This window comes from Saccostrea echinata, unplaced genomic scaffold (genome assembly GCF_033153115.1).
Source record: "Saccostrea echinata isolate AGI-Se365-2 ecotype Australia unplaced genomic scaffold, CSIRO_AGI_Sech_v1 ptg000054l, whole genome shotgun sequence".
In the NCBI taxonomy this organism is placed as follows: Eukaryota; Metazoa; Mollusca; class Bivalvia; order Ostreida; family Ostreidae; genus Saccostrea; species Saccostrea echinata.
In genome coordinates, this window is record NW_026889803.1 from 12694930 (window position 1) to 12709208 (window position 14279).

Below are 14279 nucleotides of genomic sequence, written 5' to 3' on the forward strand. Positions count from 1 at the left end.
TTGACCTGGACCTTCATGTTTGACCTAATTTTCAAAACTTTTAACTTTGGTGATTTCTTTTGAATGACGTATGATAGGGCTTTCATATTTGACAATATGCCAGAAATAATGGCATCCCATCCTCTAAGACACCAAAAGCAGGGGACCACAATTCTTTGAAATTGCTTGTTTAGTATAGTTTTACATAGGAACCAATTTTTAAAGGTATAACAATAGATTTTATTGCCTTCAAGAGGAGGTGTCACAAATTTTCATAATTAACAAAACATTCCTGTTTTAATGGAGTTCATTTTCTCATAACAGTAACAACATCCATCTGCCTATTGGATGGTTTAAAAATGAGAATATTTTTTTTCAAATTCTGGTTTCTCCATTTTGTTAAACTTGATATATTATTTAAAATAATTGCTTACACTGTTAAAGCCTAAATATATTTTACTTCAATTTACTGTGTAAAGTATTGCACAATGGAAATCCCTGTCGGCCCCCTTACAAAAGTATAATACTGTATATAACTACCTTGACATTGACCTGCAAGTCTGCCTCATTGTCTTGTTACCTTGCTTTTGTTTTACTTAGGGAAAAGACTGTGATAATAGCCATTTGAAAATGCTGGTAAACTATAATACATTTTATACACTCATACAGAATTTACAAAACATTTTATTTGTATAATTCTACATTAACACTTGTGACATCATCAGTTACTCGTTCTAAGATCACAGTGCCACCATTAAAGATTGTCTCGTTTGTTAAAAGAGTGTCAATATTTTGATCAATAGGTAACAGGGATCCATCATCAAAAGAAAACAGTCGTAGTTTCTGAAAAATAAAATGAATTCCAATAATTTGTATCTAACTAGAAATACAAAATCCTGCTTCATTTCAGTTGAAAACACCCTTAGTTAATTTCTTGAATTGGTAAACTAATTTATATAAAAAGGCTGTTCAAATACATCGTCCAATTGAGCTGAATCTACCTGACTGTACATTTGAGAATGCACAAACATAGGTATTCAAAGATTACGAAGCTCACCTCGACGAATGTTATCTATAAGTAAGGCAAATCTCACATCATATTTTTTTCCTAGTTAGTGTACATCCCAAGATCAATATTCATCAATATCAGATTCAGAATCCGAAGCAAGTCTGGAAGTGTCCATCCCTAGATACATCATCATCATTCATGCTAATTTGGTTAAAATATGGCTAAAATTCACTCATGTGGAAAATCTAGGTCAGATCCAGAATCCGAAGCAGGTTAGTTAGTGAAAATCCCTACATGCATCATCCATACAAGTTTGGTCCAGGTAGGGCTCATAGTTACTTGGCAATGAACCTGCTTCAAAAATTTTCACCTAGTCATTCACCTGGAAAATCTAGGTCAGATCCAGCATCTGAAGCAAGTGTGGTAGTGTCTATCCCTAGATGTATCATCCATGCAAATTTGGTCCAGGTAGTGCTTATAGTTCCTTGGCAATGGACCTGCTCCAAAAACTTCAACCTGGTCACTCATCATGAAAATCTAGATCAGACCCAGCATCCGAAACAAGTATGGTAGTGTCCATCCCTAAATGCATCATCCATGCAAGTTTGGTCCTGGTAGGGCTTAACGTTAAGTACCTGCTCCAAAAACTTTAAACTTGTCACTCATCTGGAAAATGTATGTCATATCGAGCATCTGAAGCAAGTGTGGTAGTGTCAATCCCTATATGCATCATACATGCAAGTTTGGTCATGGTAAGGCTTATAATTACTTGGGAATGGACCTGTGCCAAACACTTCAACGTGGTCACTCATCTGGAAAATCTAGGTCAAATCCAGAATCTGAAGCAAGTGTGGTAGTGTCCATCCCTAGATGTATCATCCATGCAAGTTTGGTCAAGGTAGGGCTTATGGTTAGGTACCTGCTCCAAAACCTTTAACATGGTCACTCATCTGGAAAATCTAGGTCAGATCCAGAATCTGAAGCAAGTGTGGTAGTGTCCATCCCTAGATGCATCATCCATGCAAGTTTGGTCAAGGTGGGGCTTATAGTTCCTTAACAATGGACCTGCTTCAAAAACTTTAACGTGGTCACTCATCTGGAAAATCTAGGTCAGATCCAGCATCTGAAGCAAGTGTGGTAGTGTCCTTCCCTAGATGTATCATCCATGCAAGTTTGGTCAAGGTAGGGCTTATAGTTAGGTACCTGCTCCAAAAACTTTAACCTGGTCACTCATCTGGAAAATGTAGGTCAGACCCAGCATCCGAAGCAAGTGTGGTAGTGTCCATCCCTAGATGCATCATCCATGCAAGTTTGGTCAAGGTAGGGCTTATAGTTACTTGAGAATGGACTTGCTCCTAAAACTTTAACCGGGACGCTAACGCCGACGCCAGGGGTATAGCATAAGCTCATCTCGACTTTGTCGAGGTGAGCTAAAAATGTACGTTAAACTTCAATATCTTGAACATCAATATTTCAAATATCACGGATATGTCAAAGTGATTGGAAGTTCCAACCACTTATTTTTTTTAGGACGTATTTTACCCTTGATATCTGGAATACTCAGATATCTTGAAGTTTTTCATCAGTCCCATTGAGTTCAAGATAATGAGGTTTGACTGTAGTTGGATACTTATATTGATACCATACCTGAGGACTACCTGTGTTGTTGGTGTTAGTAATACTTGTTCTGTCTGCAGCCACATCTATCACGCGTCCAACAGACCAGGTCTGAATATAAAGATCAACTTAATGTCATAAATGTTTCATGGTTATAATTTGATTTAATTTATTTATATATAGCATGTTAAACACTAATATTAATATTGACTAAGAAAACAAAGGAAATTTATGGATGCATGTGCATATATACAACACTGAATAAAAGCAAAAAAAATTCCTTTTTTTCTTTTACAATTTATTTCTAAATGTACCCTATATGGTGAAAAAATAAAAAAGCTTTATAATTTTTCCTTCTTCATGCTGTCCTTAAATTTCCAATTCAAGAAACGGTGAATAATTTATATGTTAAAAAAAGTTATTAGCTACATGTATATATATACATTGCAAACAAACTTTAAATTTGCTAAAAAAAATTTTAAGTACTGAAATAATAAGGTGTCAAGGGGAGATGGGGGGGGATATAATGAAATATCTATGCAGATTCTGAAAACTCAAATGGTCAGACCTGCCAACTCTATTTGAAAGAAGGCATAATAAGCAAGGATCAGGGGATACACTTCCAAATCACCGAGAAGACTTCAAGTTGATTTTTTTTATTCAAACATGCATTCGTCTCATATTTTCATCTGTTGTACTTATAACCAATGTAAAAGGTGAAGATGAGAAACAGTGATCAATCTCAAAAAAACAGCAAAGAATTCAAATCGTGAACAGGGCAAAAACACAGACGCCTGGAAACACCAGAGGGGGGATCAGGTGCCTCAGAGGAGTAAGCATCCCCTGTCCACCGGTCAGACTTGCAGTGATGAAATATTGAAAATGATTCTGTGACATATAAAGATATTTGTTTTAACAGAAAAGTTTCTCGGAGCATTTTGAGGGAAAACAAAAGTAAATCACTTTTTATTCGTGATAACTTTATTTTTGCATAATTACGTGAGACAATCTGCTCGCAAAAATTTCATTCTTGCATATATTTTTATTGGCATAGGATATATACAGCATTAACCAGCATTCATGAAAATTTTGTCTCACTTATAAATACCAAATACCTATCTTGTGAAAATAAGGTATCGCGAATATTTGGTGATCTACAATAGATTACTCAAATTAAGAATATACTTAACTTTTGACTGAAGAGGTAAAAATTTCTGATATTCTTCAAAGTCGTAACTTAAGTATTGAAAGCATAATTTAAAATGACAAATTGTAAAAATTACGCTTAACTTGTAATGGTTGGCAGGTCTAAATGTCCAAGTGGAGCATTCTAAATTCAACCTCAAACTTTCCTCAATCCTAAGACTGAACCTAAGTCTCACTTGTAAGATGTGAGAGCACTCTACAAACATGTTGATCACAGATCGAATAAACTAACAAGTACTCGCCGAGATTAACCCACCTTAGAGAAGAACAGAGGTTTGTTTGGCCCTTTGGACACAGAACCACCAGGTAATACCACAGAGAAGTACACCCTGTCAAACTCGGGAATCTTCGTATCTCCAGCAGCATGGAGCTTCATCTTCATCAACGCTACTTTTGCTGCAGTCTTACTGGATTTCTTCCCTCTGGGTTTCTTTGGGATTTCATGTACTTTCTTATTAGCTTAAATAAAACTATTCATAGTTTGATTCTTTTCAACTGACATTTCACATCATACTTTAAATTTTCTGTATTTTCTGATCATTTTATGGTAGCCTGCTACTTGATAAAGGTTAATTACCGTTATGATATTTTATCAATGATTGTTGTGTTTTAGCAATTATTTTGAACTTACCAAGTATCTGTTGTACATGTTCTGCCGTTTTATTTTGAGTTTTCTTTTCTTCCAACTTTTCACACTGGTGATCATTTTGATGTCTGTGTCTGATAAAACAAAACAAGTAGCAGAATAATTTTGTTTAAAGTTTATGAGAAAGCAACAGTTTTCGTTGAGCTTACATGGTTTTCTAAATAATATTTTTATGTATATACTGTGCTGTACTTTATTCTCATATGACCTTATGAGTTTGTGATCATGTACAATGTATCGGTACATGTATGCTACCTATGTGTTCTGTAAATCTTATTCAACTAAAGGAAATTTGATCATCTAATTATATTACATGTACATATTTTGAAACTGGCTTCAAAAATTGCTCTGCTTATCAATGTTTTCCATCATAATTAGTGTTCTGGACTTTTTTGCTTGCAGATAATGAGTGGATTTTTGACAAGTCTTTGCATATTGAGGACTTGCAGATCAAGCTAGTTTCACCTCGATTGATCGGTTTTCATGAGTTACTGCTCTTTGACTATTCTACTATTTAAAATACAACTTTTCAGGACCTTTGGTTCTTTCCATGTAGATAATTAGCTTATTTTTGGTATGTCTCATATATTCAAGCTAAAGTTTGTTTTAAAAATATTTCACTCATTGCTACATGAAATGGATTAAACAGCAGGCATGAAGCCTGTATAATTGTTCTCCAAAATTTCACAAGTTATTGCCCTTTGACTGTGAAAAATTTCTAATGAATTAACTTTTTTAAGGCTCTTATTTTGCATACTTGAGATAATGAGCTTATTTTTGGCATTTTCTGTCTCTTTTTATTGATGACTTACAAACCAAGTTTAGTTCTAAGTCAATCTGTCCATTTTCAAGAAAGTTCTTCCTCTCAGACTTAAAAAAAATCTAATTATTCTGTTTCCTGGACTTTTTTGCTGTGCTTGTAGGTGATCACTATTTTCATGCAGCTTAAGTATGTTGTGGTATCAACAACTGATTCAACTAAACAAAGGCACCATAATATCTATTTTTAGTTTCATTTCCACCTATTCTTGGATTTTCAAACAGACATGTATTTAAAACTCGAATGTCTGTGGGGGCATCTGTGTTACATTGACACACATATATTTACACTCTTAAATTTCTTTGTCTGAGATAAAACTACAAATAGTAAAAAAATTGATTTCTACATAAAGCTACTGGTTCATCTAATGGCGTGGTTAAAAAAACCCATATGCGGAGCGGTACACAGAGAGACAGAAGTAGGTGGGGGCTTCTAGCATGTGAATTTATGGAATCAAGAGCATGTAAATATAAGAAATAATTGTCAGGTTTTTTGGTTTCATGATAATGATCAAGCAATTGGCTTGCATGACAATTTTATGCATAAACACCTTTGGCATGAATGCAAATTATCATGCGATTGCTTGATCACATCATGAAACTAAAAAATTAGACAGTTATTAAATATAGTTTTTCTTCTGGTGTCCAGACAATCTTGCCAGATTAATACACATAAATAAAGTTCCCACAAACATTATATTGCGATTCACATTAACTGAATCTAACATTATACCTCAAGCAGAAATTTTTGGCACATTTTTCACAGACTACAGGCATCAGCTCTCTAGAATCACATTCTGTAAAACTGCAGGAGTAGGCCTTAGTACCTGTGTACTCAGCATGAGGAGTTTCTGCACCAAACTATAAATATATCAGATATGTACAAAGTGTGCAACACACAAATCAGTACATGCATGTATATATTACATGAAGTTACAGCACAACATCTTATAGCAAAGTGCAAGGGACAAATGATTTGATTTTTTTTTATAAATGTAATAATTGTAATTTGTAATGTTCATTAAGTTCATCATAGATTGTAAAACTATAGGGAATGAAAATCACTTTGCTTTAAACATGAATTCATTATAATTCATAAGCGTATTTTCTGAACTGTGTTTTACTGTAATAAGAGATGACTGTATTCTACCTTTGAACAGGAATGGTTGTCTGGAAATTTGTGATCTAAACTAAAAACAAAAATAAATACATTGTAAATTCCTTGACATCAGTATGCACTAACAAATAAGGACAAGTAAAAATATACTCATTGCTTACCAGAATACTTGCTGACAACTTTCACATGTAAAAGGCAAAAAATCTACAACAAATGAGAATTTCAATAAATGATTAATAACTTAAGTCAACACTATAGAAACAATGTTTTTGTAGGTCAGATCGAATGCAGATTGATAAAATTTGATAAAAATTCTATTTTAATGCTAATAATTTTATTAAATTAAGAAAAATCACTAATTGGAAACAATGATCATTCTCAGATTGCAAACATATTTAAGTCCAACCTCCGGCAGGTAGTATAGATTTTGAAAAAGGGGGGGGGGGCAGAAAAAAAAATTTGACACCTTATCTGAAAAAATATATCTATGGGGTAGAAGGGTGATGAACATTTTCAACTGCAGTAAAAAGTTGTTTGGAAAAAAGTGGGGGTGGGGGCAGGCCTCTCTGTCCCACCCTCTCAAGATACAACTTGCCTGAACTTAAGATGCCACCGGCATTTACATTGTAATAAACAAAATAAAGTGCACCACCTGGGTGAATGATATGATGCCTGTCAGATATTGTTTACTTATCATAAATAGAAAAGTGTGCATGGAAGAAAATCATGTCAACATTGGTACATTTAGCTAGATTTCTTTTTTCTCCATTTCTAATGTTAGGAGAAGATCTCCTACACTGTAGCTATTAAAAATAGTAGTTCATTTTTCAACTGGTCATGACACAAATGCCCAATCTGCAGCTTTGTTCACTGTATTGCTTATGAAAGATGAACAAAGACACTGCCTAATAAAACATCAGAATACTAATCATTATGTTTATGATTATAACACTGACAAAACTTTTACATCTGTCATCTTAATGATCCAAACATGACACTCAGCAATTTGGTTGTTTGAGATATAAAATATATATATATATATATATAATATCAAATTAATTTTTTATAACTTCATATAACAAGAGGCCCAAGGGCCTTAACGGTCACCTGAGTATAATACAACAATTTAGAGGATCCATAGAGTATAAAATGAACTGAAAGGTGAAGCTTTGTTGCCCAAAAGCAAGAAAAATAGGGTGATCAGGATCAACAAAATAGTCTAGTATTCATTAACAATTCATAAATTAGATTCTAATCTGTTCCCCATTTATCAATATCACCATACAGTATATTAAATAGCAAACTATCAGTGCTTCTGTACTATTTTAATTCCTCGTTAAAATTTCTTACATTGGCTTCTCTTGGTCTTTGATGAACATTTAAAAAGACAAGTTATTTTTGTCTCATTTTTATTTATCTATTACTTACAAGTATATCTGATCATTAAAACTATGAAAGTCCTTATGTATTATACAATAAACATTCTTGCATAATTCTCTTATTCCATTAACCTTTCAAGTACATTACTTACAGTGATTAATTATCAAAAGTAAATGGCAAAGGGGAATAACTCCTCTCAGTAGAATACAAATTAATAGAGCCCCGGCCAGGACCAGAACACTTGACCAAATGGTCCAGGTGTTCAAAAATCTGGTGAAAATACTTTTCCTTATTAAAACTTTTACTCTTTTTGCCTCTGATATGCCCAGGTGCATTGAAGATTTTAAAAGAAATAATGCATTTTTATTACAGATTCACTATATTATCAATAGAGCCCCCCCCCCCCCTCCCCAGCAAGAAACACCAGATCCTCTCACCCTGGGACCAGAAGTTTGCTCATCATAAGTAATCACTTTGTTTATCTGCTTAACACTAAGAGTAGACAGGACTATTTAATAGAATTAATGCATTTTCACTATATTATCAAGAGCCCCACCCTTACACCAGCACATCTGACCCAGGGGTCATGCAATTCCCTACTCTGGAAGAAGCACTCTTGCTCATCATAACTATACACCTTCTATGCTTTTTAACCAGGAACAGAAAAGAATATCTTCAAAGAAATTTTGCTTTTTCACTATATAATCAACAGAGCCCCCCCCCTTTTTTTTCACCAGAACCCTTGACCCTGGGGCTATGAATTTCACAATTTTGGTAGAGTCACTCTTGCTTATCATAACTATGTATTTAATTTGTTTAAATAATACCCAGGGGCAGAGAAGAAGATTTTCAAAGAAATAATTCACCTTCACTATAGGATCTATATAGCCCCATCCTAACACCAGAACCCCTGATTACTGGGCCATGAATTTCACAATTTTGGAAGAGGCATCCTTGCTTATCATAACTATGTATTTCATTTGTTTAAATAATACCCAGGAGTAGAGAAGAAGATTTTCAAAGAAATAATGCACTTTCACTATATGATCTATATAGCTCTACCCTAGCACCAGAACCCCTGACCCTGGGGCAAGAATTTCACAATTCTGGTAGAGTCACTCTTGCTTATCATAACTATGTATTTAATTTGTTTAAATAATACCCAGGAGCAGAAAAGAATATTTCCAAAGAAATAATGCACTTTCATATATGATCTATATAGCCCCGCCCTAGCACCAGAACCCCTGACCCTGGGGCTATGAATTTCACAATTTTGGTAGAGTCACTCTTGCTTATCATAACTATGTATTTAATTTGTTTAAATAATACCCAGGGGCAGAGAAGAAGATTTTCAAAGAAATAATTCACCTTCACTATAGGATCTATATAGCCCCACCCTAACACCAGAACCCCTGACCCTGGGCCATGAATTTCACAATTTTGGAAGAGGCATCCTTGCTTATCATAACTATGTATTTAATTTGTTTAAATAATACCCAGGGGCAGAGAAGAAGATTTTCAAAGAAATAATTCACCTTCACTATATGATCTATATAGCCCCACCCTAGCCCAGAACCCCTGACCCTGGGGCTATGAATTTCACAATTTTGGTAGAGTCACCCTTGCTTATCATAACTATGTATTTAATTTGTTTCAATAATACCCAGGAGTAGAGAAGAAGATTTTCAAAGAAATAATGCACTTTCACTATATGATCTATCTAGCCCCGCCCTAGCACCAGAACCCCTGACCCTGGGGCCATGAATTTCACAATTTTGGTAGAGGGCTCAATGCTTATTACAATCATGCCAACAGTTTGACTGCTTGATGTCCAGGAGTAAAGAAGAAGATTTTTAAAGATAGCACTAATTTTGATGGTTTTAGCCCCATCCCTCAGGCCCCAGGGGGGCAGGGACCATGAAATTCACAATTTTTGTACCCCTTCACCCATTGATGCTATATGCCAAAATTGGTTGAAATTGGTTCAGTGGTTCAAGAGAAAAAGCTGAAAATGTTCAAAAGTTTACGACCGACGGACGACTGACGACGGACGAAAACAGATAGCAATAGGTCACCTGAGTGACTCAGGTGACCTAAAAATTTATTTTGAAAACAAAAGACTGAGAATCAAAAAATATTTTAATATGACAAAATATGCTACATGTATCAGATACAGTCAAGAGGACTGAGGTCAGACCTTTAATTCCTCTACTAAATTATACCGAAGAGACATGGATAACTATGAGGCACCTTTCTGGTATTTACTGCCAAAAAGTGATATCACTTATTCAAATAAGTGATATCACCCATTCAAATAGGTGATACATGTATCACTTATTCCTTTTGAATAGGTGATATTACTTATTCAAATAGGTGATATCACCTACTGTGGAATCATCATTGTCGTTGGGGACCAATGTTCGTGGATTTACATCCCCACGAACGTTTATTTGTAAACATATTAATTCATTAAATCTACCGTATAAACGATTAACCCACGAAATTTAAGTCCTCACGAACAAGTAAAATTTTGCTTGCCCACGAACATTGACCCCCACGAATTAAAATGATTCCACAGTATTCAAATTAAATAGGTGATATCACCTTTTCGAATAGGTGATATCACTTAATCATTTTGAATAGGTGATATCACTTATTCAAATAGGTGATATTACCTATTCAAATAATTTATGAAATAACAACTGCTCCCAAGACTATAGCCTTTAATTCTCATTTACTTTCACTTCGTTTTATAACTTACCACTCTTGGAGACAATGCATTACAGCTTCGCATTTAGTTTTAAGCACCGAAGTAGAATTTGTAGTTTGTTTTGCTCACAAATTATATTCATTACACTTATCTATAATGTATACTATAGGAAAAATCATGAAAAACACATAATAACTGTTCCACACGGAAAATGCCCCACTTTACATAATAAAGAGAGAAAGGTATTCGAATAGGTGATATCACCTATTCATTTCCAATAGGTGATATCACCTATTGAAATAAGGGATATCACCTATTCTAATAAGTGATACCACCTATTCAATTTGAATGAGTGATATCACTTATTCAAATAGGTGATATCTCATATTTGTAGAGGTGATATCACCTATTCGAATAGGTAATATCACCTATTTTTGTGAATGGGTATACAACAGGGTTTTTTTCCCCCTTATTTGGCCATAACATCAGGTTTTAGTGACCTATCTTTTAAAGCCAACACACCTTCTACCCAAGATGCATCAACTGACAGTTTGATGATTCTAGTCCTCATAATATTAAAATTACGAGTCGGACATGAAAAGGCTGACTGACAGACAGACAGAGGGACGCGATTGCCACCATACCAAAATATGTCCTGTCAAACACGGGCTTATAAAAAAATCCTGGGGGGGGGGGGGGGGGGATGAACATTTTCAATTTCAGTAAACAAAGGTAAAAGGTTGTTAAGGAAAAAAAAGTGGGGTTGGGGGGTAGTCCTCCTTGCCCCACCCCCTCCAGACCAGATACAATGTGCCTGAACCTGAAATGCCATTTGCATTGTCATAAACAATATGTTCCAAATATAATGAAAGGTTTTGTTTTGTAATATTCCTTCAATAGATAAATTACAACCAACTTAAAACTTCAATATATGGTTATCACTTCTGTGTACATTCAACAAAAAAAGTCTTTTATATTTTTCTTTCTTGATCAAGTAGACTTTTATTCCATGCATAAATAATGCTACAATATTAGTCATCTTTTTTAATATACACACATCATGACATGTACATTAGCTCTGACCAGATCACAAATTTGATATTAATATACCAGGTATATCAAGAAAACTGCATGTAGCTTATTTTAAATACAATGAATTTATAATAGTATTTTACAATCATTCCAAATATTTGATTTTCTTTATCAACCACATGTATACAAGTCATCTTTTAAAACCTATTTCATCAAATAAAATGAAGTTTTTCAGTCTCACTGGAAGAGGCAGTTTATCAGTCTTTAATGAAATTCCAAAACACATTGCCTCTCGGATGGCTGTTCTACACAGTTTCTGAAGACAAGGAATAGGTAAAGGTCCTCTGGTGTCTGGAGCATACATGCTTATTTTTGATTTTATTGTTGCATCTGGGATTATCCCTAGAGGCAACAAATATTTAAGAATAATTGGCATTAGCTTCTCTTTTGTTTTTGAATATGTGCATTGTTTTTGTAGATGAATGAGACACTTCATAATGTCATTCTTCTTTGAAATGGATGTACAAAATCCATTTTCTTTGAATAAACTGATCAAAAATTTCTCTGCTTGGAGATGTCCATTGAGATATTCATTAAGAATTGTTTCACCAATAGATCCCTCGACACCACTATAAAAGACATCTGCTCCATGTGCAAGCAAAAATTGAAATGTTCCCAAATTGTGACTTTGAATACAAACACTCAAATGTAGACTAACATTTGTCTGTCTGGCAGAGAGAATGGCACAAATTATTTCCTCTTGGTCATTCTCTATGGCAGTGGTCAATGCAGTTCTAATATTTTGTAAATGCCTATGACCACAAATGTAATTGCTGTCTGCTCCATACAATAATAGAAGTTTAACCATTTGTAAGTTATTCTGTTGTACTGCTTCACTAAGTGGTGTGGAGTTTTCCTCATTTATAGTATTTATTATGGCACCATGCAAAACCAGTACTTGAGTAATCTCTATATTAGAAGTCTGGACAGCATGCATTAATGCTGTATCTTTATTTCTATCCCCTAGATTCAACCTACACCCTGCATCAATCAAGGCTTGAACCCGTTGGGTTTTTCCATCCAAAACACTCCACATCAAGAGGGTTCTTCCATATCCATCACTGAGATTTAGATCTCCTTTCTTTTCAATAAATGTTTGGAAATATTTTTCAGATCCAAAACGTAAATTGTCAACAATGTCATGAAGATTACTGTAACTTCTCCTCATAGTGCTAGAGTTTTTAATTCTTTCTTTGGTATGTAGATCTTCGAACTTCTGTAAATGTAAATAAATTCACGTCTAGAGATTTACTTGAACTTTGACAAGTCCTTTGAGTATTCTCTCTCTCTCTCAAAAAAAAAAAAATATCCTCATGCACTTTCAAATATACTTAGAATAATCTATCTGTGTCTCAGGCCCTCACCACAGATCATTAAACCGGGTCTGTACTCTGTAGGACAAATATCATTTTAACGACAGAACGTTCTATAATTACAAATACAGTCTCAAAACCAATGACGTCCTATCTCCCAAGTTCCTAAATAATTATTTTTTCTTGTGTGTTTTTTTGTTCCCTTTCTCAGACGTCACATGTTTGTCTGTTGTTTATTATTATTTTTTTTAATATACCTAAACAGCTAAATGAAGTCAGTTTGTTTACAGCAGAGCTTGATTCTTTGTTCAGATATATAATTATCATAACTCCATTTTTCGGTAACGGGATGTTTCGCACCTAAGCATGGTTCGCGCTGCGATGTTTCGTACCAATTCCGTTTCGCGCTGAGATGGTTCGCCCCACATTGTTGTACAAATATGTGCTCGCCTACTGAAGTTCGTTTAACAAAATTTTAGATTTTAAACATGTTATATGGTGTAAATTTTGATGTAAATTTTGATATTTTTTGAAACATTTTTTTTAATTCAAGATTATATTTGTAGCAGAGACATAATTATTTATGTCTGTGTTTGAAGTATACATAGCATATAATTATGTATTATTTTAACACCATGCTAATTATAATACCGCCATCTAATTAAGTAATTACTGCTGGTTTGACTACCAACACGTCAATTAATAAATTCTCACCTTTCGATCTACAACTAATTACAATTAAATCCTCATGGAATATTTGATGAACACGATCCGTAATCTTTGGCAGTGCATACATGTATTATTATGCATTTCAACACACAACATCTATATATGTATATCTTATAATTGATAAACAATTTTTTAAAATGGATAAAAATGTCATGGAATATTTTAAATAAATCGTGAGATGTTTCGCACCTAAATTGGCGCGAATCATCGGGGTGCGAACCATCTCAGTGCGAAACGGAATGGGCGCGAAACATCCCGGATTCCATTTTTCAGTGGCAATTTAGCTGAATGGATAAATCAAGTATAAAGCAAAGACGATAGCCACACAAAAAATGTTTTTTCATTTTATTTATGTCTCTTTCTAAGATTGAGGTCTTTGTCATCTGACAGATGATCTGTGAAAATCTCGAATTTCCTCCATGCCACAAAGGAATACTGAAATAATCTTTAAACCATAAAAATCCATTTACTATTTTATGAGTTCAAATGAAAGCCTTTGTATCCAGGTACTACCTAGCAATCATGAATTTTACTTACCTATTTGCTTACAACCTTCTAAGCTACAATGTTTGCCAAGATTTGGGAATTCAGCCATTCCGGATGTTTCCCTGTCTAGGTTTTCACTTTCGATATTTTCGAATTTATAATTAAGCTCAAAATAT

General features: G+C 34.3%; 1 protein-coding gene across 2 annotated transcripts; it reads right to left on the minus strand.

The window, feature by feature from the left end:
• Positions 1–648: 648 nt before the first annotated feature.
• Positions 649–14222, minus strand: LOC133205973 (AN1-type zinc finger protein 1-like). Of its 2 annotated transcripts, XM_061341879.1 has the most exons (8): positions 14155–14216; positions 6555–6597; positions 6427–6466; positions 6010–6137; positions 4443–4531; positions 4068–4270; positions 2636–2716; positions 649–822 (listed from the first exon to the last, which is right to left on the minus strand). In XM_061341879.1, exons 1-8 carry the CDS (start codon positions 14210–14212, stop codon positions 664–666), a joined length of 801 nt encoding a protein of 266 aa, XP_061197863.1. In that variant the 5' UTR covers positions 14213–14216; the 3' UTR covers positions 649–663. The 2 variants fall into 2 exon arrangements, with proteins under 2 accessions (XP_061197863.1, XP_061197862.1); XM_061341878.1 differs by lacking the exons at positions 649–822; positions 2636–2716; positions 4068–4270; ... (2 more) ...; positions 6427–6466; positions 6555–6597 and adding an exon at positions 11664–12791 and having other exon boundaries at positions 14155–14222.
• Positions 14223–14279: the final 57 nt, after the last annotated feature.

What these genes read in the sequence shown, in the direction of transcription:
- LOC133205973 (XM_061341878.1), bottom strand. Translation starts at nt 12,743, where the DNA reads ATGAGGAGAAGTTACAGTAATCTTCATGACATTGTTGACAATTTACGT.